We start from the raw sequence: 26,941 nt of genomic DNA on the forward strand, positions 1-26,941 counted from the left end.
ATTCCTTTTTTTGTGTCGCTGGAGATAAGTGATACCTGTTGTCTCTGGTAGGCTGAGAAAGTTTTCTCAATGTCCTCCAAGTCCAAAATTTTGAAAACTTTGATATCGTCCAGTTCCAGCCACACCGTCCCTTCCAGTTTATTCTGCAAGAACACAGCGGTACACAGCAGACTTAAATGACTACAGCTCTATTTTCATTATTAAAACTCACCAAAACAAAAAAACAAACAAAAAAAAATCAAAGAAAAACAAATCAAAACACAAAACAAAAAAACAAAGCAAAGCAAATCAAAGCACAGCAAAAACAAAACAAACTAATACAACACAAATCAAAAAAGCAAAACACCATTAACTACAAATGAAAAGCAATTAATTGTTTGGCTGTAAACATTAAGCCAGTCATAAAAATTTTGAACGTACTTCACTGAGTTTGGTCCAGTTGAAGGACTTGAGAGGATTGGATGGCTGAGGTATGCTCTTCATCTTCAGTGTGGAGCCCAGAAGACCTCCAGGTAGAGGAGGAGCACCAAAGGACGGTAGGCCTGGTGGAGGTGGTGGTCCCCCAGGTGGAGGGGGTGGAGGTGGTGGTGCTCCACCCGGAGGTGGTGGAGGAAGTGGCAGGCCAGCTGGTCCTGGGGGAGGAGGTTGGATGCTACCAGGGGCCAATGGGACAAGAGGGGGGCCCCCAGGGATATTTGTCCTCTATAAAGACAAGACACAATAGAAATATGAAGCAAGAGTGTTGTAAGGCCTTTGAATCTATTGTATAGGAATCGAAACACTGAAAAACACACTTTGGCTCAGTTACAATCCCTAGTGAGCAGCCTACCTAGACAGCATTTTTGTGTGTGTATTAAAGACAGACTCATGACCCTGAAGGCTGTTCCACTCAGTAAGCAGCAAAATTATTCTGCCTTACAAGTTACCTGGAATGCATAGCGACAAGTGTATTTATTCATTCAAGATGAAGAATGATGTATATTAGACCAAAACAAAAACAAGGAATTCGAATGCAAGTTTTCCTGCAGCACTTCTGGTATTATTAACGGATCATTTAATTAGGGCTCTGAGTTAACATATTTTACTCAAATAACATCAAACGTTTACCTGAAGTGACTTATCCAGAAGGGTTGATGGTACTGAGTGTCTACACGAGAGAGGTGATGAAAATGTATCATTGTTTAGATGCTCGTAATTATTTCTTCAGTGGCGAGCTCGGGAATGATCACTCCTGTTATAACAAAGTCTATTTAGGCAAGTCAGGTCACTCGGTGGCCATCTTTAGAACGCTCTCGGGCAGCTATTTTCTATGTAAACAAGCAGCATACAAGTGCAGCTCATATCTACTAGAATGGGAAATGACCAAAATACCCAAAACAGTTGGTCAAGGTTACTATCAAAGAATACATTTCAAATCAGCAGTAAAATCTGTCAACACTGGTCTCATAAAGTGTGCTTCTTTACCTCAGATTACGCTAAAAAACTATTTTTCCCAGCTTGTATAGCTAATGCGCATGCGCATTCTCGAGTTGATTGACAAATGATGTCTGTTTCTAAAAGGTGATTGGCTCGTTTACCTTTAAGGCGGGACTTGCTTTCTACATCCAGTCACCGTTGGGCACACCAATTTCTCCCATTCAATTTTAAAATATGTGACCCCTCTCTGCTAAATAGTCTCTTGTTATAAGCAATGAAGCCGTTCAATGAAGCTGTCAGTCTGTGCGACCCGTGGACAAGGTAAGAATGTATTTTTTTAATGACTAAAATGCTGTACGTTTCTTATCTATTTCTTCTGGAAAAAGCATCTGCTAAATGACTAAATGTAAAAGTAAATGACTTGCGGAGCTTAGTAATCACTATGAATGAAGCACCTTGCGCTGTTGTTTTGAAAAAGGTGCGTTCTATTCAGAAAAGATCATCTCTATTCACTTTGAAGACTTTATCATTCACTGTGAGAGCTTTGAAAGGCTAAAAAGAGTGGGACTCAAAAATAAGGGTAATTCGGAACTCACTTTTTAAGTCTTATTTATTGGAAATTCAGTTTGAAGCGATCTTACAGCATGACTATCATGATTGTTCTCCCTTCAAAGTGCCCTTCAGAGGGTGATTTATCCCGTTTGGAACACAATCTGAGATATATATATATATATATATATATATATATATATATATATATATATATATATATATATATATATATATATATATATAAAATATTCAATGAACAAAAATACGTCACTTCCTTAAACCATCTTGGAATGGTCTACAGCAGACCTGAGACACTTACGGCCCGTGGGCAGGATCCAGCCCTCCACATTGTTTAATGTGGCCCTTGGCTCATTTATCCTAAAAGCATTTTTTTTTTTTTGATTGGATATTTCAGTTCTCTTGCATTGGGACCCAACGCACCTCCACAAGCATTTAACATGCTCAGAGATGCCAGGTAAGAGACGCAACACCCCAATTTGAGATTTATACTTGCACAAATTGGAAATATTCTGCCTAATGTTATACTTATTTTGCGCAATCAGGCAACCATGCATGCGAGTGCACTCTCTCTCTTTCTTGCTCTTGCTTTCCCCTTTGAACAAACTTAGCGATCTCTAGTGCAATATTTTTCTCAAGGAAAAGTGTTATACGGCCACTCTGTGTCCATTTTTGAGGCTGCTTATGATGTTTGGTGCTACTAAGATTGCAGGTAAACCTTCTCAGTGATGAAATTAAATTTAAAAGTAGATCTCTGCATCATTGACATGCAGAGGGGTAATTACTGACACGCGAGCAAAAGCAAGCGAAAGACGAATATGTGTATGTATTTTTTATTTGTGCAATTTAGAAATGTCGAAGTCCCCTCTCACCTGTATGTTAATGTAACTCTTGCAGTAATCATTTATCATAGTCCAGCAGCTTGTTTTATTCAGTTGTGTGCTGAATGGAAAGTCAAACCACTGACGAGACCCGCATTATGACCCTTTTAGCGTGTAAACGGGTAATGTTTTGAAAATAACATAAGCAAACTCGCCCGCTTTGCGACAAACATTAAAAGTTCTATAATTTTCTATTTATTTTATTAAAACAGACCCCTGATGTAGAGAGTGTTAAATTGAATAATAAATTAACAGGGAAGTAAATAATTTATAATAAGCTCAGCCTTTTTTCAGTTTTTTAATGCCTGATAGAAAAGAATCTACCTCTGTAGAGCAATACAATACTTTAGGCAATTGCAGAGCAGTCCCATTAGTCATATATCCACTTCAGAAAATTGAGTACACAACTATTTCTGGGCTTAAAAGATACAAAAACCAAATCAATACGGAACATTGTATGCACTACCCGATGTGGCCCCTTTACCAAAATAGTTGCCCACCCCTGGTCTATAGGGAATTATCAATTTCAAATGTAACTATTATTCAGTACGGAAATGCAATCCAGTCACTTATGAGGATCCAATTCAGGATGTTGCCTATGGACAGTATACAGCAAAGCAGCTCACTAGGTTTTGAAACAGTCCGTTTGTGTGTGTTTGTGTAGCATACATTGCTCATCTCATGAAGCCGTGCAGAAAGATCAGCCACTTGTTGTTTAACAAGCTTATGCTCGTTGCTCTCCTTCTCCAGCTTCTCTTTCATCTTATTGAGCGTTTGCATCATTTCTTCCTTCTCTTGTGTTTTTGCATCACACTCCCTCTCTTTCTTTTCCAGCTTCTGCTGAAGTTCATTATGTTCTACAATTCAAGCCAAAGAACAAAAACAACTTCAATCAAAACACATTCAAGGCCTCCTGATGGGTAAACAGTCACTTCAAAATGTCTGGATCAATATTTGACTCATAGACAGGTTGTATACCTTTTCTCATTTTTTCTGCTTGTTCTTTCCACTCTTTCACCTCATTCTCATTGACCAACCTGTACAATTATACAAACATATAGTCAATATCAGCCACACATCTCGAATGAACAGTATACTATGTATGTTGTTTATATTGCAAATATTGCAGATCTATCTATCTATCTAGTGGTTTGTTGTCCAGCAAGAGACTGTAAATGTACATTTTATTTTGCCAACTTTTAGGAGTATATACGTAAGCATTTAGATGGCCTCAAAGCTAACATAAATTGACAGTCACAAAACTCACATTTTGATTTCATGGGGTCTTTAAAAATGTATCTACAGTAAACAGCACAAAGATTAATTTACAATAGTTGGGAAGGACCAGCAGGAAACCAGGGAATCTTGGTGCTAAATATAAAGAGATCAGAGATGCCTCTGTCCCCCATAACTAGTGAGCTCTTCAAGCAAAAAAATAAACCAAAAACAAAAGCCTTATAAAGACTCTGTAATATCTGATCGAACCACAAAATGTTTTCCATATGCATTCTGCATATTTATTTTCATTTCACTGAAACTGTCCCAGACCGTCTCTCAGCCTCAACTTGTTTGAACTAGAATATAGTTGTGTCTCAGATTTAATTAATCCCATGCTGAATGATTACAAAAAGACATGTTTATTTGAACTCTTGTACCACCAAAAGAAAGATACATCCCAGTCTGTACATCTAGCTATATGATAAAATCATGTTGAAATCACAGCCTGGAGAACTCTATTAAAGTTTTTTATCCATAAGACACCAAAATGTACAGTCTGGTGCTTTCCTAAAATGCAAGGAGATTATATACAGTGGGATGGGTTACTTGCTTCAAAATGACTTTTTGAGTCTGGATTATGGATTTGGGATTATATGCTTCTGAACCAAATGATTCAAATCTCAGAATTTGCCATATGACAATCGGTTTTATAGATTATTAAAGGCTCAGGATAATAATTCAGAGAGAAATAAGGGCACAGGGTACAGTATTGTTAAACCTTAAAGACACATGTGGTAAACTCTATATTCTTGGACCATCCTGAACCCATCTAATTATTACTCACATTCGCACCACGTTCTTCACATTGAAGTTCTCCAGAGGGGCCACATCCGGGTCGTGACCCTTGTCATTCTGCAAGACGATCTGCTGGACAATTCTGTCGAGGAGGAGCCAGTAATGTACTGTGTTCCCACTTCTTTTATCTGAGGTATAGTGCAGATATGATGGTGAACAAATCCAAACACAATACATAGCAACTATTTCTATAGGTCGACCAACAGTGGATTTTGCTGATACTGATAAATAAGGTGGTGGAAAAGTTTTGAATAGTTTTTAGTTTTTAAATTGTATTTATAGAATTTATCGAATGTTAAAATGACGGGCACATACATCGAGGCTACAAGAGTCCAAAATGAATAAAACTATTGATTAAAACTATTGGCAGCTATCTGCATAGATTTTGCCTATAACAGCAACTATCGGCATCATTTAATCGGTAACACCGATATATCGGTCTATCTCTAATAGGTTATCTAGAAAACTAGATTCATAAACACATAAATAATTCTATGATGTTTATTCATTCACATGGTTATGGAGATTATGATAATGGTGCTCAGCCAGTGGCAACACTCACAAGGCATATGAAGACAGTGTTGTAATACAGACATAAAGTGTGGAAAGGCATCTGTATGGTTGATTCGCTTCCGGATAAGATCAAACACCTGAGTGGCACTTTTAGTGTCTATATGAACCTGGAGATAACAAAAAGCCAATGTGAAATTACATTAGAAAGAAAGAGCATGCATTTACAAACAAAAAGAGTACATTAAGAAGGCAAGCTTACATTTTCAAATCGTTTTGCGAGAGATAATTCATCTTCATTTCGTAGCATATCAAAGAAGTCCAAATGCCTGAAATGCAACAAAAGACGATTGCATGTTATGCTCTGCAGAGCTCACCCAAGTACATAAAGGGTTAATTTACCAAAAAATGAAAATTATGTCATCATTTACTAAACTTCATGTTGTTCCATACCCATTTGAACACAAAAGATGATGTTAGGCAGAAAGACAACCTTAGAAAAAAGGATACAATGAAAGTGAATGGTGACTGAAGCTAACATTCTGACAAACATCAACTTGTGTGTTCATAAGGGTTTGGAAAAACATAAGGGTGAGTGAATGATGACAGAATTTAATTCTTAAAGGACAGCAAGTCTCAAATGTACATACCGATCTAATGTGGCATTTTCATGGGACCGCAATTTATCAATCACTGGTTGGATGCCCAGCATCAGAAATTCATACCGCAAATGAATTCGGAACTCCAAACTGGTCTGTAAATGAAATGTTGGAAGTTACAAAGAAAGCCTGGGATGATTTGAATGTAATGAAATGCAGATGTGGAGAACCCAGCCCTTACCTCCCCAGCTCCCTGACTTAGGACAGCATTGATGAAGGACATAATTGCCGTCTTGAGGTTTACCTCATCTCTGTAGCGGCCCATACTCCTGTCCAAGTCATTTAGAAGGGTCTGTGAAAATCGAGAAGACATGGAGACAAAGAGGAAAAAAATGAGTGAAAAAGGAGAAAGTCCTCTTAATGTTTCATTTATAAGTCTATATGACTTAATGTTTTCAAAAGAAAAGTGGTTACAAGGTTAACTACCATGTCTCATACCAAACAGCTGTCCATATCTAGCTCAAACACCATGTCCTAACCAAGTGATTGAACCAAAATGTATTATTGGTGCGCACCTGAAAACGCGTTCGCTCGGAGGCGAACTTCTGATAGTGCAACATGGCTTCCAGAATCTTCTTGTGTCCTCCAGGTACTAAGCACACGGCACCCATGATCTCAAGAACCGCTACTTTGGTCTTGATGTTCTCAGTGGCCAGACTCTGGGCAATGATGTTGATGCTTTCGGTGTGGGCAAGCACATGGGCACGTCCCTGAGAGTTGTTCATCAGCGCTTTAATGCAGCCAATCAGTGAGGTGTGGATCTGAGACTCTGTGGTCTCGTGGTCCATCGTTTTAAGGAAGTTCAGGATGCATGTCAGGCCATCGAGGTCTATGAAGCGCGTCACAAACCTAAGGAGGACAGCAGAGGTGAGGCCAGAGTCTACTCATGTTCAACTCATGCCTCTAAAGGCAACATCTGAATTGAACTGGATATGACCACATGGGTGACTTATTTCGAACGTTCTACATAAGCAGTGACTCTATTTGTCAAACAAATGCGCTCCTCGGGAAGCGCACCAAAGACTCGACTCAAAATTGATTCCCATTAGCATGTTGCTAAGATAACAATGTGATCCTCTAATGAGCATAAAACTACAAAGCAAACAAAAATATTGTTTAAAATGGACGATTTTTCAATTAGAAAAGTTATTTTTATCAATAATTAAGTATTTTCATAACTGATATTTCTCAACTTGTACACAACTTTTATGTATGTTTGCTATGTTTTCATGGGTTGCCTTCTCAGTAAACAATGAACGCTAATCTGCACAAGAATTTGGCCAAAAGGTCTCTTTTCTCTCTCTTCCTACCTTTTGGAACAGCTTTTTTGTTAGGTACGCACCTAGGATGCCTTGAAATACTGCCTACATTGGCAGCTCACTAAGTTTTGGAAGATAGCCATGGACAATTTACTCTTCAAATTTCACAATTTCTAAGCATAATTTCTATTGTAGCTTCAGAGCTGACTGGTTGCATGAAAAATTATGGGGGCCTTTACCACAATGACAGAGGGCCAAGCAAAATGATGTTTCTGGCACTGCAAACATTTGTTACGGGATGGTGAATACAAATTCCTAATCTTTTATGCAGCATTATTCACAGTGTGCCTTATATGCATGCGTGTTTGGAATGAACCAAACCAGTTTAATTCAAAGAGCACAAAAGAAGTCAAATAATTACTTTTTTTTTTTTTCAGCGTCAAGCTTCATTTAAAATAATCAACAGAAGGGGCAAAATGGGAAGAGTATGTCACAAGTCAATTGCCTTGACCCCTAAAGGGTTAAAGGTTTGAGTGGTGATGCTGATCTAATCACCCTCATTAGGCAATGCTTCAGGCACTGACACATATGACCATTCCAAGCTGCAGCAGGGGTCTGTATGGGTTCTATATGATAAGTGATTGTATATTAGGGTGAACTTCAGGTAAACTGTCAAGAGATGTCCTGGTCATTATGCACATTAAGGTTTTTTGTTATAATTCATTTATAATTGCATTTGGATGGATGGATGGATGGATGGAATTGCTTGCTAACCTTCTGTGTAAAGTTATATCCAATATATTACAACTTTGTTGCCATTATACCGCAACAATGTAAACCCTGTAAGCAATTTTATCACACTAAAATCACAAATAACAGATTTATTCAGACTAAAATCATGTCGACACACATAATGTTCACGTCTTGTCGCTATATTTTTGAAACAGTGTATTTAAATGTGAATGGACTGGCCCCATTCACTTCTACTGTAAGTGCCTTAGTGTAACCGCATTTTGTTTTATTTTGTATTTTTTTATAAACAAGGGACGAGTCAAATATATTTTCTGTGGTATTCATCATAATGCTACAATTGCTGTCGATTGAACTTAGCTTAAGCTTAGTACCGAAATTGGAACATTCCTTAAAATCATAAAGTATATTTGTAAAGTACACATCATGGTGTACCTGGATTTGTTGTTCTGGATTAAATGTATGCAGATTTGACTTTTTTTTTTCTTTTTTCTTTTTTTTTAAACCTTTGTGTCCAGGATGATTTTCATTATTGTATTACAGTAATGAGAATCAGATTTAAAAAAATTCACAATACAAAAACATATTTATGGTACTAAAATAGGCTTCACTGTCTTTATGAAAATATAATTTCATATTTTTTACTTTGGATATTCAGTGTGAAATATGATTGTGAAGGGGTTCGTTGGGTGGGAAAGTAGGAAACAGGAAACTTGGGACAGACTCAAAAGGTAGGTCTTTAATTAGACAAACTAAAAAAAAAACCTGTGACCCAAATTGAGCCCCAGATACCGTACCTCCACCCGTCCAGCTGCGCACATTTTGGGGTTTGCCGTGAGTCCCGCCCATCGCAGCGACCTCAGAACCACCCTCAGATGCTGCATATGCCGCTGCCAATCATTAATGTATATAATGATATCATCCAAATAGGCAGCGGCATACACAGCTTGTGGTCTTAGGACTCAGTCCATAAGGCACTGAAACGTAGCCAGGACCCTGAACAAACCAAACAGAAGTGTCACAAATTGGTGTAAGCCAAACGGTGTGGAGAAGGCCGTTTTTTTCATGGGACATTGGTGTTAAGGGGATCTGCCAATAACCCAGTGTCGAGTAAAAGCGAGCTGTGCCAAAACGATCGAGCAACTCATCAATACGAGGCATTGGGTATGCGTCAAATTTAGACATGCCATTGATTTTCCTATAGTCCACACAGAACCGTACAGACTCGTTGCTCTAAGGAACTAGAACAACCGGGCTGGACCAATCACTGTGGGATTCTTCTTTTACTCCCATATCGAGCATTCCATCTAATTCTTCCCAAACAATTTTTTTTCTGTGCTAGGGCAGACGGTAGGGACGGCTACATACCACTACCACAGTCGCCGTCTCGATGTGGTGCTGAATGAGGTTTGTATGACCAGGCAGAGGGGAGAACATGCCTGCAAATTCTTTCTGCAACTTGGCAACCTCTGTGACTTGAGACGGTGAGATGTGGTCTCCACGAGTGACATGATTGGCTTTTACGTTCACCTCCGGCCCGAGCTCCGCCCTCTCTGGAACTACTGTTGCCAACATCACTGGGACCGCCTCATTCCATAATTTCAGGAAGGAGATGGTATATTTGATGTGCGTCACCTCTATCTATTCGTTTTACCTCATAATCGAGATCTCCCACTCGTCGTGTGACCTCAAATGGCCCTTGCCACTTGGCGAGTAATTTGGATGTCGGGAGTATTACGAGCACTTTGTCTCCCTGTGCAAATTCCCATAGTCAAGTGCCCCTGTCATACAGTCAGCTTTGTTGTTCTTGAGCTTGGAGCAAATTCTCCTATGTTGACCCAAAGTGTGGAGTTTTGCTCTAAGATCAAGAATGTACTGAATTTCATTTTTGCTGTTTGAAGGTCCCTCCTCCCAGATTTCCCGTATGATGTCAAGCACGCTGCGCAGCCGCCGCCCATACAGCAGCACGAATGGGGAAAACCCTGCGGAGGCTTGTGGGACCTCTCGAACTGCAAACAATAGGGGTTCAAGCCATTTATCCCAATTTCTAGCATCCTCGTGTACAAACTTACAAATCATATTTTTCAGGGGGTTTTTTTTGTTGTTTTTTTTTTTTTTTTTTCCCTTTTTCTCCCAATTTGGAATGCCCAATTCCCAATGTGCTTTTAAGTCCTCGTGGTCGCGTAGTGATTTGCCTCAGTCCGGGCCGCGTCTGAGACCGTCAACCCGCGCATCTTATGTAGCTTGTTGAGCACATTGCCACGGAGACATAGCACGTGTGGAGGCTTCACGCCATCCACCGCGGCAACCACGCTCAACTCACCACGCGCCCCACCGAGAACGAACCACATTATAGCGACCACGAGGAGGTTACCCCATGTGACTCTACCCTCCCTAGCAACCGGGCCAATTTGGTTGCTTAGGAGACCTGGCTGGAGTCACTCAGCACACCCTGGGATTCGAACTAGCGAGCTAGCGAACTCCAGGGGTGGTAGCCAGCGTATTTTACCACTGAGCTACCCAGGCCCCCATTTTTCAGGGGGGAAAAATGGGGGCCTGGGTAGCTCAGTGGTAAAATACAGATGGGCAGGCCCCCATTTTTCAGGGGGGAAAAATGGGGGCCTGCCCATCTGTTTGTGTGTGGTAAACACTGGTGCAAATCAATTTAATATCTAACAATTTGTACAGTTCACATAGTGTTCGTGACATAAATATAGTGCCTTGAACAGTGAGGATTTCTTTCGAAATCACCACTCGGGAGATTATTCTGAAGAGTGCTTCTGCAACACTACATTTTGTGCAGAGGCACTGCTTCCGGATATCGCGTAGCATAGTTCACCAGAACCAACACAAAGCGATGTCCGCGTGCTGTCCACTCTAATGGCCCGACGAGGTCCATGGCAATTCTTTCAAAGGGGACCTCAATTAACGGAAGGGGGCGTAATGGTACTCTTGGTGTGGCCGGCAGATTCACCAGCTGACATTCACGATCCACGAATGCCCGGCCAATATAAATGGGCCATTAGTCAGTTCAGTGTCTTCTCCTGCCCTAAGTGATCCACCATCGGATTATAATGAGCTGTCAGGAATAACATTTCCCGACGGCTCCACAGTATTAACAACTGGGTTGTATCCTCTTTTGTCTGAGCGTCCTGCATCACTCGATACAACCTCTCTTTTATAATAGCGAAATACAGATATGGAAGTGCAATGTTTGCCTGGAGCTGTTGACCATCAATAACTTTCACTTGGTCGAGGGCATGCCCAAGGGTTTTGTCTCTTGACTGCTCCAGAGGGAAACCCCTTTGGGAAATCCTCTAAGGACGTCATCCTGATGTGGAGCTGATGAAGGCTCTGCCTCCCCTGCCAAAGCATTGCACATTTCACATCTAACAACTTTCTGGCCAATTAGTTCCCAAAATTAGTGGATGGGTGAGGCGGAACTAACCACAGCCTAACTCTATGCGTTTGTCCCTGAAATTTAATAATGAGTGTCACTACAGGATAATCGAGAATATCCCCATGCACACACCTCACCCTTCTACCTGTGCCCAAAGCCTCATCTTGCACTAAACACTGGTGTATAGTGGTCTGATTGCAGCCTGTATCCACCAAGGATATGTACTCTCCTTGACACTCATGGTATTCTGTATGCCCCGGCTCGAATGGGGGCAGCCCGTGGAGTGTCGGGGACCCGGACCACAGTTCCCAGCTCCATCACTGGGCATTGGTCCCAGAAATGCCCTGGATCCCCGCAACTCCAGCAGGCTGGCCCAGGCGTGACGCCCGCACCTGTGTCAGCGGGTTCAACCGCCTGAGGGGGAAGAGCGAAAAGATACTGGGGCCACCGGCGGCAGGGCAAACCCCCACGAACAGGGAGCTGGCTTAGGCGGCACAAATCCACGCCTTTGGGGAAACAGGATAGGTTGCAGTAAAGGGACAGAGTGAGAGGAGAGAGAGAGGGAACACACAGTGGGAGGGGAGAGAGATTGGGAGGGCTCTTCCGTCCTTTGATACGCTGACATATGGTCCTCCACCAGTTGGACGGCCTCCTCCAGCGACGCTGGACCCACTCCGCCATTCCTTTCAGTAGACGACAGATAAGCTGTTCAAGTACCACAAGATCGATGACTCCCTCTGTGTCACGGTCCTCAGCCAGCAGCCACTTCCAGCAGGCATCCCGGAGCTGTTGAGTGAAGGCAAACGGGCGGCCGCACCAGTCAATCTTCATCGACCGGAAAAGTTGTCGGTATTGTTCAGGGCTGCAACCGATCTGCTGCAGGATGGTCTTCCTCAGATAGTCATACACCAGGAGACTCGCCACTGGTAGTTGTTGCGCCGCGAGCTGAGGTTCCCCGAACAACAGTGGGATGAGTCTAGCTGCCCACTGAGCACGCGGCCAGCCCCAGATCTCGGCCGTCCTCTCAAACAAGTCCAAGAAGGCCTCAGGATCATCCTCTGCCCCCATCCTTATGAGGGCGATCGGAGGCATGGGGGCTTCTGGGTCCGGGGTCGTGGCTGGGGCTTTTCCTGGTGCAGTAAGCTCTGGATCACATGCTCGACTGCTTGAGCTTGGAGCACCTCCTGGAATCAGCGATCCTGGTCCTGGCATCGCTCAAGCAGGGCCTGATGTTGTGCATGATGCATACTGGCAAGGGACTTGATGACTTCCGCCAACTGCTAGGACTCCATGCCAGCGTATTTCCTCCAATTTGTCCTGGGTTTCGGCACTAGTGTGAAGGGGTTTGTTGGGTGGGAAAGGAGGAAATGTGAAACTTGGGACTTTAACTCAGAAAGTAGGCCTTTAATTAGACAAACTCAAAATAGCTTTTCAGCATTCAATAATCACGCTTTTCAGCATACACAGCTTCACAGTCTATGCTGTATGTGGTAACTCTCTCTGTCGCTGGCATGGTTCTTCCTTATATCGCTCTCCCCAGTGCTTACTGCAATCAGAAACAGGTGTTAGACATTATAGCACTCAGGTGTATGCACCCTTACCGCTTTCTCTCTCTCTCCGGACGAATGCTCGACCACGCCCCCGCCGCCACAATGACCAAAATATTTCACCCATTATTATGATGCAGAGACTCATTCCTGTAAGCTAAACTGCTCAACTGCAGTAATAACTCTAACTGAGTAATTAAGAATAATTACACTGTCATGAAATGACCCATATGCTCATGCGAGTCTGTTCTATGCAGTACCTCATTGGCTGTGTGCGGAGAGCAGTTTTCAGGCTCTCTATGGTCTTATTCCTCTCCTCCTCATCCTCCTTCTCCAGGGCCAGCAGGGTCTTCCTCTGAAGGTGATATTTAATATTACAGGCATTAAAAAGGGGGACTCTCATCAAACTAAAGAGCAACATAATAACACACAATCATTCATACTGGAAAGGACTTGGTCTAATGTTACACCTCAGCAGTGTGGCTGAAAAACCAAACACTATACTTGTGGTCACAAAAACCTTCAAGCGCTTCTCAAGAAGCGAACATAAACGAACTGCTGGGACTCCATCCCAGTGTTTTAAACAGAAGCACACACTAAAAGAACACTATACTATATGTGGAAGAATTTATAGCTTCACCGATTACATTCTGATGAATGTATGCTCTCTTTCCCCTATGAACATTTTTGTTGTTTATGAACATTAAATCTACTCAGGATACACCCAGCCACCAAACACCGTCCCCAAGGGCAACATCTGCCATTTTATGACTCCCTCCTGACTAAGACTTTTTGGATATCTTCAGGCCAAACACATAAGTTAGTGTGGTCAGGGAAGTGTATTTAGTGTTAGCTAGCTTGGCATTACATGTATCATACTTACGGCAGCCATTGAATTGATCTGATCAATGTAGAATTCAGGCCAGCTGGTCGCCCCCTTATTCTCTTCTTGTTCCTATGGAAAAACTGAAGATTAGCTTGAATACTGAGATTCTTGTTAAACAATAATGATGATACAAATATCTGAAGAGAAAACCATGTAAGCACACACTTATATTTACATACTGTAGAAACACACATTTGCAGTCACAAAAAAACATTTTTTTTAAAGGAATATTCCGGGTTCAATACAAGTCAAGCTCAATCAACAGCATTTGTGGCATAATATTGATTACCACAAAAATTTATTTTGACTTGCCCCTCCTTTTCTTTAAAAAAAGCAAAAATCTGGGTTCCAATGAGGCACTTGGAAGTGAACTGTAAAAATTACAATTTAAATAACTTTAAAGCTCAAATATTACAAGCTTTAACAGAAGAATTAATGTACAGTAAGTGCTTTTATAAAATTATAAGCTTCAAATTTCTGCCTTTAAACCCTCCAAAAACTGTCCGGCATTCCCTTCCACTATAAGTGCCACACTGGAACCTATTTATTTAATTAGATCGTCAGGTGCAATTTTTAGAAACCCACAATATGAGTGGCCATTTATTGGGAGATTAATATACAGTATATTTGTAGATGATGATAGCCGATAGCCAGTTGAGCAGAAAAGTGTGAGTATCGGTATAAAAAATATCTGTCAAATCGATTACCTGTCTCTCTATATATGTTGTGATGAAAGATTAAAATGACCAACATTTTTCTTTGTAAAAACATGCAGTAATGAATAATAAGACCAGAAACATGTTAAGAAAGTCAACAGTGTCAACTTTGATTTCATATTGACTAAACAATCATCAGACACACAAAGACACAAAAAGTCAATGTGCTGTCCTTCACACCAACACAGATCTCCTTGTACTGCCAATTCACATTCTCATGTACTTCACAGCCACAATGTGTTAAAAGACAACTGCTCTGAGTGTTATAATATGGACAAAATCACTTCCAACAACCCAAAAGTGCCTGTGAACTGATACATTTGTGTGTGTTTGTGTGTGTGTGTGTGTGTGTGTGTGTGTGTGTGTGTCTACACATGACATCTTACTTGACTCAACTTCCAGGTAACAAGCATCTCAAAACTCAAGTTTTGGGATTATTCCACTCCCAAAGTTCAGTTAAAAAGCTCTGGCAGAAGGTTAAAGGCTACAATTCAGTCCAAAACATGCATTTTCCCAGAGTAACTGATTCTTTAAAAGCTTTTAATGCAAAGTCTGGGGTTGAGAAACAATACCACAGCGTTTAGTGCTATGCACAAGTGTCTATTATACACAGCTACTCCCTCGTTCCAAGATTGATTGCGTTGGCCAGGGTAAATTGGGAATTGGGAATTGGGGTTGTTTTGGGGGTTTCAGTGTAACGGTTACAGTACGTACACCACATGAGCCGACTTTCACGATAAGCTTCCAGGAATCTCTTTAACAAGTACACTCATTGTTTTATAACCATATTCTGCATTTATGCAATTTAACAAACTATTTTGGGCTAGAAGGGCTAAGGGATATAAAAAGTGTAGCTTGAAACCAAAAAGAAGGGTGAGAAAGTTCTCATTATTAGTTATTATGAACTCAAATACTTAATTCCAGACATTCACAGGCAGTTTGACCTCTTAAGTCTTGATAGCAGTTTTTGCCCTCATTATATTGCACGGTGTTGGTTCCATATGTTGCTGAAATCCCCAAAATCCACTGAGGAGAGATTTGATCGAGTCCTTGCAAGTGTAGTTGGCTGACACAATGCATGTGGTGTTTTATTGAGCTGGAATAACAGTGCATACTTTAAAAAGGGTTTGGTTCAGGCATTTCTGCAAAGTTTACCAAAGTTTACAAACTTTTCACTTTAATGTCAGAGCATTAACTGTATTTGACAGTTAAGGATTTTGTGAAGATGCTATCAATATAAATGATGGTACTGTAAATCTGTAACTGAGGAAGCTGTTTAACCAACTTCAAACAAAGTATAGACTTTACTGTGCTTTTATGATGGTGTAGGTGAAATATAAGTCAAAATTAAATCAAAGCCTACCCTATTTCGACTCATCCCCCTTTTATTTAAAAAAAGGCAGAAACTGCAGTTACAGTAAGGCACTTACAATGGAAGTGAATGGGGCCAGTCCATAAATGTTAAAATACATAACGTTTCAAAAGTATAGTCACAAGACATAAACAATATCCATTTAAACATGACTTGTGTAGAATGTGATGACATCTCCATACTACATAATTTTTGAGTGATAAAATCCCTTACCGGGATTACAGGGTTTGCCTGAGTTACGTCTTCATGACAACAAAGTTGTAATACTGGATATAACTTTACACAGATAAGGTTAGTAAGCGATTTTATAAAACTATTATCACGTAAACACATATAACGTTTACGTCATGTGGCTATACTTTTTAAACAGGGAGTATTTTAATGTTCTGGACTGGCCCCAATTACTTCCACTGTAAGTGCCTCATTGTAACCACAATTTTGGCTGTTTTTTAAATGGTAATCATTGCCACAAATGCTGTCGATTGAGCTTAACTTGTTTTGAACTCGGAACATTCCTTTAATACACGTGTCTGGTCCTGTTAACATTTCGACAGTGCACATTTTCCAAAGAGAAAGAGTTCCTAAAATGGGTTGCTTTACAAGATACTATAAAATCTTTTTATCTACATTTTACAACAGCTTCAAACATGGTTCATCCAGTCAACATTTGCAGTCAGAACTATCTGTTGTATAAATAAGCAATGAAAACCACCAACTGAAAACACCATAAATCTTTTATTCCCTCTAACTACCAATGTATAAGCTCTCAGAGGTTTAAAAAATGCTTTGATCAATGCAAAAATCCAAACATAAATGTTTGTATTAATATCTGAATGTGAAGGGACCTCATCCCTGACATCGTAATGATTGACAGTATTCTTTTTTAAATGTTTTGGAGGCCAATAAGCCAGCAGCTGAGGGAAGGTTCCCTGGTGGGTCATGACCAGGTAACTTGGTCATGCACTCCAGCAGTCTTAGAGAAACCCCAGACCACTGCTGCGCGCTTTGCTCTTCAGTTCCACTGGCATAAATGGCTCCTATAAATGAGGGTTTACAAAGTGTGACAGGGCAGCCTGGTTTCTGTTACCTCTCACTCCTCTGAGCCAAATCACACGTACTGTGAAAATAAACTCTTGCACTCAACAGTAAGTCTGTGCTAGAGCAGGTTGGGTTAGACTTCGCTGTATACATTATGGCCTTTTTTGGATGTACAGTAAAACTGAGATGCATTCTTACATTCAGCTGCTCAGCTTCAAGTGGTAAGGGCAGATGAAACATTTATGCAGGAAACTGAGTTGTTTCAGGAAACAGCAATGCAAGGTTAAACTCCTATGTTTTTTTTTGTTGTTTTTTTTTTTTAAACACAGGCAACATACTTTTACATGCTGGTGTTTGATTGTATTGATTTATATTCTGTTTGTAACAAAGTAAACTTCCATCAGTAGATTTGACATTATACAGTCCACTGCTTCAAGGAGGCCTTACCTTCTTCTTGCTACAGTAGATTTGCCATTTTTTCTCTGCGGGAAGGGCAAACATGGCTTCTCTGTGTTTTTCTGTGAGATCCAGCTCATCCTGTAGGAGAAGGGGACATGGAGAGAGGTTTTAAGATATTGCATATCTTTATTTTCTACAGTTTTAACCTCTTTTAGTTTTAAGATCAGGCTTATGAAAACCTCTCTATACCAGTAGAAATATTGAGAAAGTTGAGCTATTTTTTAAAGTTCAAATTTTGTTCACAAGCTCATCTGGTACCCTCACAGAAATGCACTCTGTTACTATAGGGCCTTTCACACTGGTGGTACTAAAGCCCGTTTTAGGTACTTTTCCCCAGGACTAGTGCTTTTCGTCACTTTCGCACCTAAGGAACTATAGTTCCTCAAAGCCGTTTTAGGAGACATTTTTAGCTCCTATTCCAGGGTAGATACTTTTGGGGCGTATAGGAACTGTGGGAGGTTCTGCAGCCTGTGATTAGACAAAAACCTGCATTGAGAAATGAGAGGAGCTCCATAGCCACCTTAGTAAACAAACTAGCACAAAGTATCCAAAGAAAATTCACCTGTTTCACGTGTGTGTGTGTGTGTGTGTGTGTGTGACTTCATGGGGAGACACGATTTGAGTTTTAATCGCATCTGTACTATGTGACTGTACAGAAAATAAAGTGAATTCTGGATTACTACATCGACTTTTTCCTGTGATGAAGGATATACGTAAATAATCAGATGTTTATCGAGATTGGGTAATTGAAATGTATTATACACTAAACCATCATTAAATCTATTTTACATGAGGGAAGTATTGCGTGCCTGTTACTAGGTGGTTAACTTGCATCAAGACGTCTTTAAGTCAATGAGTGAGCATTTTGGTACAGTAATTTATGTTGAGTCATAAAAGCCTTTATTGTAAAAGATATTGTTGATAAATAGGTTTATATCACATTTTCAACATGTTGTCCACTGAGTACAGCGTGTGCAGCGTGGTTAAATAGCGCTTTTCGCCGCTTCGTCTCATCTCTCCGGCTGTAGCACAGAACACTGCACGCACGGCTCACATGCCCTATTTAAACTGTAACCTGAAGACACAGGCTGCGTCTGAAAACTGAAAAGTGCTGCCTTCGGAGGCTGTATAAGGATGGATGAAGGTAGGATGAAATAAGGTGCTTTTTAAACTGTTCAGAGAGTTCCATTCATCCAAAAACACTATTGTTTAAACCATTAACTGATAAGGCAGCTGCCTATGTTTTCCGATGCAACCAAAGTTCATGTAAAACAGCCCTAAATGAACAATAGTGTAGCTCCTATACTGGCTTCCTCCATCTGTGTTGTTGCTATTGAAACGCATGTGCAAATAATGTCAGAATAAAAATGGTCGATACTAGATGACATCACTACGATGGCACTTTATGAATGTGAATGCAACAGGGGAAAAGTCTCCTCGGATGTTCCGTTCCTCATAAGTGTTTTCATCTAGAAAAGTTACTAAGGGAAAAGTACCAGGACTGTAGGTGGGAAAGGACCTTATGGTACACTGATGGAATTAGAAGGTGATACCATGAAACAGAATGATTATACTATTTGTGTAAACTGTACATTGTACTCAAATGTAAAAAAAAAAACACAAAAAAAAAAAACATGGTACTACCAAAAAACATGGTATTTGGTAAATGTCCATAAAATATGATATTGCCATGGTGCAATGTCCAAAAAACATGGTTTTGCCATGGTACACGTAAAAAAATATGGTATTACCATGGTACATGTCATAAAAACATGGTTTTGCTATGGTATATATCCTTAAAACATGGCATTGCTTTGGTGAGTGTCCAAAAAAAACATATAGTATTGCCATGGTACATGTCATTAAAACATGGTATTGACTTTATAAATGTCCAAAAACATTGTATTGCCATGCTGCATGTCCAAAACAACAAGGTACTGCCATGGTACAAGTCCCAAAAAATAAATAAATAAATAAATAAACATGCTATGTCCTTTATAAATGTCCAAAAAATGATATTACCATGGTACATGGCTAGAACACGGTATTGCTATGGTACATGTCCAATAAAAACATTATCTGGCCTTTATAAATGTCCAAAAACATGGTACTGTGATGATACAGTACATGTTCAAGAAAACATGTACTGTAAACCATGGTACGTTTAAAAAAAAAAGATGGTATGGCCTTTATATACAGCTCTGGCTGCAAAATTATCAGTTTCTCTGGATTTACTATTTATTGGTATGTGTTCGAGTAAAAGGAATATTTTTGTTTAATTCTATAAAGTACTGACAACATTTCTCCCAAATTCCAAATAAAAATGTCATTTAGAGCATTTATTTGCAGAAAATGACAACTGGTCAAAAAAACAAAAAAGATGCAGTGTTTTCAGACCTCGAATAATGCAAAGAAAACAAGTTCATATTCAATTGTAAACAACACAATACTAATGTTTTAACTTAGGAAGAGTTCAGAAATCAATATTTGGTGGAATAACCCAGATTTTCAGTCACAGCTTTCATGCATCTTGGCATGACCAGTCTTTCACATTGCTGTAGGGTGACTTTATGCCACTCCTGGCGCAAAAATTCAAGCAGCTCGGCTTTGTTTGATGGCTTGTGGCCAAATATCTTCCTCTTGATCACATTCCAGAGGTTTTCAATGGGGTTCAGGTCTGGAGATTTGGCTGGCCATGATAGGGTCTTGATCTGGTGGTCCTCCATCCACACCTTGATTGGCCTGGCTGTGTGGCGTGGAGCATTGTCCCGCTGGAAAAGAGGCAAGTTTTCTTCCAAAATAACCTTGCAAGTGGCTTGATTCATGCGTCCTTCACCAAGATGAATCTGCCTGATTCCAGCCTTTCTGGAGCACCCCCAGATCATCACCGATCATCCACCAAATTTCACAGTGGGTGTGAGACACTGTGGCTTGAAGGCCTCTCGAGGTCTCCGTCTAACCATTAGACAACCAGGTGGAGGATCGGTGATGATGTGGGGGTGCATCAGCAAGGTACCGTAATGATACTTGTAAAAAAAAACAAAAAAAAAACTTGGTATTGTCATGGTACACGTCCAGAAAAACATGCTGCCATGGTACATATTGAAAAAACATCACATTCCTATGGTATATGTCCAAAAATATGGTGTTGCCATGATACATGTCCAAAAAACATTGTATTCCTTACAGGTCCAAAAAATATGGTAAGGCCATGTTACATGTCCAAAAAGACATGGTATTACTATGGTATATGGCTCAGAAACATGGTATTACTATGGTACATATCCAATAAAAATGGTATGGTCATGGTAAATGTAAAAAACATGAAATGATGCCATGTAACCTGGCCAAAAGACATGGTACATGTCCCAAAACATGGTATGGCCATGGTAAAGGGCCAAAAATATGGTATGGCTGTGGTACATGTCTAAACACATGGTATTAACATGGTGAATGGTCACACACATGGTATTACTATGGTACATGTCCAAAAAAACATGGTTTTGCCATTGTACATTTCCAAAAAACATGGTATCGCCATGGTACACGTGAATAAATATGGTATTACCATGGTACATGTCATGAAAACATGGTATTGCCATGGTACATATCGAAAAAACATGGTATTTCCATGGTACATATTGAAAAAACATGGTATTGCTTTGGTGAATGTTTGAAAAACATGGTATTGCCATGCTACATGTCCAAGAAAATATGACAATGCTATTACATGGCCAAATAACATGGTATTACCTTGGTACATGGCCAAAAAACACTGTATTACCATGGTAAAAGTCCTAACAACAAGGTATAGCCATGATACATGGCCAAAAAACATGGTATTACCATGGTACATGGCTCAGAAACATGGTATTACCATGAAAAAGATGGTACGGCCATGGTAAATGTACAAAACAAGGTACTGACATGGTACTTGTCCAAAGAACATGGCATTATTATGGTACATGTCCAAAAAACATGGTATGGCCATGTTACATGTCCAAAAAATATGGTGCTGCCATGGTGATATTGCCATGGTACTTGTCCAAAAAACAAGGACATAGACAAAGAAAGAAAGGCAAAGTAATTAAATACAAAATCTAAAAATATCTATGCAACCAATGTAATTCTTGAGAAAACTGAGAAATTCTGATTAAATAAATTATACATTTTTGATATCTATTTTTGATAAATTTTCGGTTTGCCTTTATTTAAAGAAAGGATAAACATCCATGCAATGGCATAAGAGCATCCTATTCAGTGAACCACAAGACCTGACAAAACCAACTTGATTTAAAGTGTGACATCAGCCTCTGGTTATCACTGACCCTAAAGGGGGGTTAATTTCCCACAATTCTGCATGAGAGAGGCTCCTTGTTTCCTCACAGCAAAGAAAACAAGGTCACACTTTATGTTAGGTGGCCTTAACTGCTATGTACTAACATTAAATACATGACTATGTACTGAATGTGTAACTACATGTTGTTCTGCATAATTCCCACATTTGCGGTTACTGAGGTTGAGGTACGGGTATGTTTAGGAGTAAGGGTAGGGTTAGGGTTAGGGTTAGGATTAGGGGTTAGAGTTAGGTTTTGGGGTAAGGGTTGGGTTAGGGGTAAAGTTAACAATGTAACTACAAATGTTATTAAATGCAAGTACTTTAAATATAATTACAATGCAACATCATGTATGTACATAATAAGTACATTGTATCAAATGGTTAAGTACATATTAGGCCACCTAATATAAAGTGGGTCCGAAAACAGTTAGTCATGTAAACCATCAATTAATGCCTGCACACTCCTGTGACCTCTGTGCATTCCCATAATGCTGAGATCACATTCAATCCAGATGTTCAGGCACAAGTTAATTAACTTCATGTGAGGCACAAGTACAATGAGCAGGTCCCATGTCCACTTGTAACCGGCTGCATAAGGAAATAATGAGGTAAAAAGGGCAAAAAATGCAGGGAGTTTGTATAATCCAACTCATGAATACTTTTGTGTATTTGAGCTGAGATTCCAGAGAAAACACATCACAGATCTATTCCTGAGGCAGGCAGGTCAAAGACTGATCTTCACCAGATCTCTTTCCATCTACCTTTTTGATCTTTATCTCTCTGTGGAAAAACCAGAACCTGAAAAGCTTCTATTCTGTGGTGTCCACTAAACTGGCAGAACAATAAAAATGGTATGGGGGGGGGCGATGGGGGGCGATGCAAACAGCATCGGCTGTTTGCTAAATACATCAAGACTGCTTGTTCTAATCAATGCAAAATCAAAAGCCTGTTAGAAACATTTTCCTTAAAGGGGTCATGAAATGCTCTTTTTATATATATCTATCTATCTATCTATCTATCTATCTATATATCTATCTATCTATATATATATATATATATATATATATATATATATATATATATATATCTATATATATATATGTATTAGTTTTATTATCTTCCCTGAGGTCCACTGATAATGTTAGTGAAGTTGTTTTTCACCAAATCAGTCATAATTTATTAATATATTATCATTTTCCGCCCTCTTTCTAGCCCTCTGTCTGAAGGCTCTGTTTTGGCCTCAGCTCCTCCTCTAAACACCACTGTTCTGATGGGCTAACATCGTGCAGCCCCTCAAATACAGCCATATTTGAAATTCAGTAGGCAGAGAATGAACAACCCCACAATATTATAAAACTATATTTCAGGGTTAACACATAATGCACATCCAACACATAACATCCGGATATTTTAATGTGTTCACCTCAAGCACAACTGTTAACACTCACACCGTCTACACCGGACGCGAGAGGCGCGTCGCATCAAAAGCAATAGAGTCCATTATATTCAGTGATGCTCTCTACCATGGAAGCGTCAGTTGCAGAGCATCACAGCAACAATAAACAGGTGTCCCATTCTATTTTGCGCTGGTGTTACTACTGCAAACAACACCAATAAACAGTTTAGAAAGTTTATGTCGACGTACCCGGTGTAAACAGCCTCAAGCCATGTATCGTGTCACATCAACGGATGTGCCTGGTGTAGACAAGGTGTCGGTACCATAAACTATTAAACAGTCATGACATTTGAAATATTCATGAATAGAACTGTTTACTTATGTTTTTGATCTGGTCCAATAATGTTTTTAACTGCCCCATCCTTCAATGACAATTCCTTGTTCACAAGCAATCCATGCTGATATCAGTCTACAAAACATGCAATCCACACTGAAATACGGCAATGACACTTCCACATTATGCACATACACAGTCCAAAGCAATCTGATGATGCACACAACCAGATGATGTAAAGTAGGCATTGATGTTTTTGCTGTAGAGGCGGTCACGATTTAACGAGTTCCCTTTGTGGCATCACTAATATACAGATGTAGAGAAGGTGGCGTTTTTGTAGCTTGGTTTCAATAAATTATTTTATTTCATTGGGGATTAAGTTCTGAGTTCTGAAATTTACAGTATGTTTTTATAGTAGAAAGACCTCTTATATATCAAAATATCAAGGAACATTAGACTCCTCATGACATGACCCTTTTAAATCAAGTCAACATGACACTGATTGACATCTCAGTTGTGGCTCATTGTAAGCACTCAAAGATTCAGCAGGGGACAGGCCTCCAGCGTGGCTGCATCAGGGACCGAGGCTGGCGCATGCAACTCATCCGTGAGCCCATCTGAGCCAAATGCCTGCTGGTCACGCGCTAGTGGGCATGAGACACACAGACTTTCTCCTGCACGCTGGAGTCTGCAGAGCTAATGAGGAGACATGCATTGTCTAACAGACTCTTTAATGGACCATTAGTAGGGAATGCTTGGATTCCACAGAGTCCAAGACAAGCACTGATTCACTTCACAAATGGAAGAATGGTAAAGAAAAGCAGAGCTCAACTCAAAAGATGTAGAACAAGTTTTCTTTCTGAAAAATTCTATGGGATTGTTGTGAAATAATGCTGTTAAAGTGATAGTTCACCCAAAAATGGAAATTCTGTCATCATTTACTTTGACTTTCTTCTGCAGAACACAAAGTAGGATTTTCAGAAGAATATTTTAGCTCTCTAGGTCCATACAATGTAAGTGAACGGGTGCCAAACTTTTGTGGCTCCAAAAAGCACATAAAGGCATCATAAAAGTAATCCATATGCCTCCAGTGTTCTAATCCATATCTTCTGAAGTGATATGAAAGGTGTGGTTGAGAAACAGATCAATATTTAAGTCCTTTTTTGCAAGAAATTCTTCTCCCTGCCCAATAGGGGGCAGTATGCATGCATGAAGAATGTGAATCACAGGGGACCTGGGTAGCTCAGTGGTAAAATATGCTGGCTACCACCCCTGGAGTTCGCTAGTTCGAATCCCAGGGCGTGCTGAGTGACTCCAGCCAGGTCTCCTAAGCAAAATAATTGGCCCGGTTGCTCGGGAGGGTAGAGTCACATGGGGTAACCTCCTCGTGGTCGCTATAATGTGCTTCGTTCTCGGCGGGACACGTGGTGAGTTGAGCGCGGATGCTGCATTGAAGCCTCCACACGCGCTATGTCTCCGTGGCAATGTGCTCAACAAGCCACGTGATAAGATGCACGGGTTGATGGTCTCAGACATGGAGGCAACTGGGATTCATCCTCCGCCACCCGGATTGAGGCGAATCACTACGCGATCACGAGGACTTAAAAGCGCATTGGGAATTGGGCATTCCAAATTGGGTGAAAAAGGGGAAAAATCCAAAAAAAAAAAAAAAGAATGTGAATCACCATAAACACTAGAAGAAGAATGTGAAAGTGATCTGTTTCTCACCCACACACATTATATCGCTTCTGAAGACATTGATTTAACTACTGGAGTCTTATGGATTACATTTACATGTAATCCATAAGACTCCATTTATGCTGATTTATGTGATTTTTTTTTTTTTTTTTTTGAGCTTCCAAATTTTGGCACCCATTCATTTGCATTGTGTGGACCAAAAGAGGTGAGAAATTCTTCTAAAAATCTTCAATTGAGTTCAGAAGATGAAAGAAAGTCATACACATTTGGCATGGCATAAGGGTGAGTAAATGATGAGAGAATTTTTTATTTTTGGGTGAACTATTCCTTCTGGTCACGTCTTGCCATGTCAGCTTGAATGCTGAGGAACTCTGCATAGTTCAGCTTAGCAAAAATCGCAATGGTAAAAACACAAGATGGGAAACAAAGACAAGCTTCTTTGAGTCATCCTTCCTTTGCCTGCCAATATAATGTTTGACAAAAGCAAAGAGCAGATTTCACTTTAAAAATGTCTCAAGTCCAAAGATCTATCAAGCCCCAGTTCAAAGTTTCATAAAACATCTCTCAAACCAAAGAAAATTAGACTACAGTGAAAGAGTACTGTAAGTGCTCTTTGATCCAAAACAAATTAAATCTAAAATACTGCTGGGTTATTCATAATTTAAGGTTTTATTCCTCTTCACATTTTTGTCTATGAACCAGCATGATAGCTAAATTAGAAATTAAACATTGATTTTTTAAAGATCAAGTTTAATGTAGTTACATATTTGCTTCAGCTGAAACTATTTCCTCATCCATCCATCAATCCATCCATTAATCTACCTACCTATCCATCTTCCAATCCATCTATCCTTCCATTTACCCATCTACCTATCTACCCACAGTTGAAGTCAGTTCACATACACCTTAGCCAAATACATTTAAACTCAGTTTTTCATAATTCCTGACATTTAATCGTAGAAACATTCCCTGTCTTCGGTCAGTTAGGATCACTACTTTATTTTAAGAATGTGAAATGTCAGAATAATAGTAGAGAGAATGATTTATTTCAGCTTTTATTTATTTCATCACATTCCCAGTGGGTCAGAAGTTTACATACACTTTGTTAGTATTTGCCTTTAAATTGGTTAACTTGGGTCAAACATTTTGGGTAGCCTTCAACAAGCTTCTCACAATAAGTTGCTGGAATTTTGGCCCATTCCTCCAGATAGAGCTGGTGCAGCGTCAGGTTTGTAGGCCTCCTTACACACACACACGCTTTTTCGGTTCTGCCCACAAATTTTCTATAGGATTGAGGTCAGGGCTTTGTGATGGCCACTCCAATACCTTGACTTTATTGTCCTTAAGCCATTTTGCCACAACCTGGAGGTATGCTTTGGGTCACTGTCCATTTGGAAAACCCATTGGCGACCGAGCTTTAACTTCCTGGCTGATGTCTTGAGATGTTGCTTCAATACATCCACATCATTTTCCTTCCTAATGATGCCATCTATTTTGTGAAGTGCACCAGTCCCTCCTGCAGCAAAGCACCCCCACAACATGATGCTGCCACCCCCATGCTTCACGGTTGGGATGGTGTTCTTAGGCTTGCAAGCCTCACCCTTTTTCCTCCAAACATAACGATGATCATTATGGCCA

The 26,941-nt window shown here is 40.1% G+C and overlaps 1 protein-coding gene across 4 annotated transcripts in view; it reads right to left on the reverse strand.

Annotated features, from left to right (window-relative positions):
* LOC127411187 (disheveled-associated activator of morphogenesis 1-like) overlaps positions 1-26,941 on the reverse strand; it is an 89,806-nt gene that overhangs the window by 12,450 nt on the left and 50,415 nt on the right. For all 4 annotated transcript variants that reach the window (XM_051646581.1, XM_051646583.1, XM_051646579.1 and 1 more), the window contains 13 exons: positions 17,525-17,614; positions 13,949-14,020; positions 13,326-13,420; positions 6,625-6,958; positions 6,291-6,401; positions 6,101-6,204; positions 5,713-5,779; positions 5,503-5,620; positions 4,930-5,068; positions 3,846-3,904; positions 3,537-3,724; positions 421-702; positions 36-143 (listed from right to left, as the gene is read on the reverse strand). In XM_051646581.1, the coding sequence (XP_051502541.1) occupies positions 36-143; positions 421-702; positions 3,537-3,724; positions 3,846-3,904; positions 4,930-5,068; positions 5,503-5,620; positions 5,713-5,779; positions 6,101-6,204; positions 6,291-6,401; positions 6,625-6,958; positions 13,326-13,420; positions 13,949-14,020; positions 17,525-17,614 (1,767 nt within the window). The remainder of the gene's footprint in view (positions 1-35; positions 144-420; positions 703-3,536; positions 3,725-3,845; positions 3,905-4,929; positions 5,069-5,502; positions 5,621-5,712; positions 5,780-6,100; positions 6,205-6,290; positions 6,402-6,624; positions 6,959-13,325; positions 13,421-13,948; positions 14,021-17,524; positions 17,615-26,941) is intronic.

Source organism: Myxocyprinus asiaticus, chromosome 20, assembly GCF_019703515.2.
Source record: "Myxocyprinus asiaticus isolate MX2 ecotype Aquarium Trade chromosome 20, UBuf_Myxa_2, whole genome shotgun sequence".
Taxonomy (NCBI): domain Eukaryota; kingdom Metazoa; phylum Chordata; class Actinopteri; order Cypriniformes; family Catostomidae; genus Myxocyprinus; species Myxocyprinus asiaticus.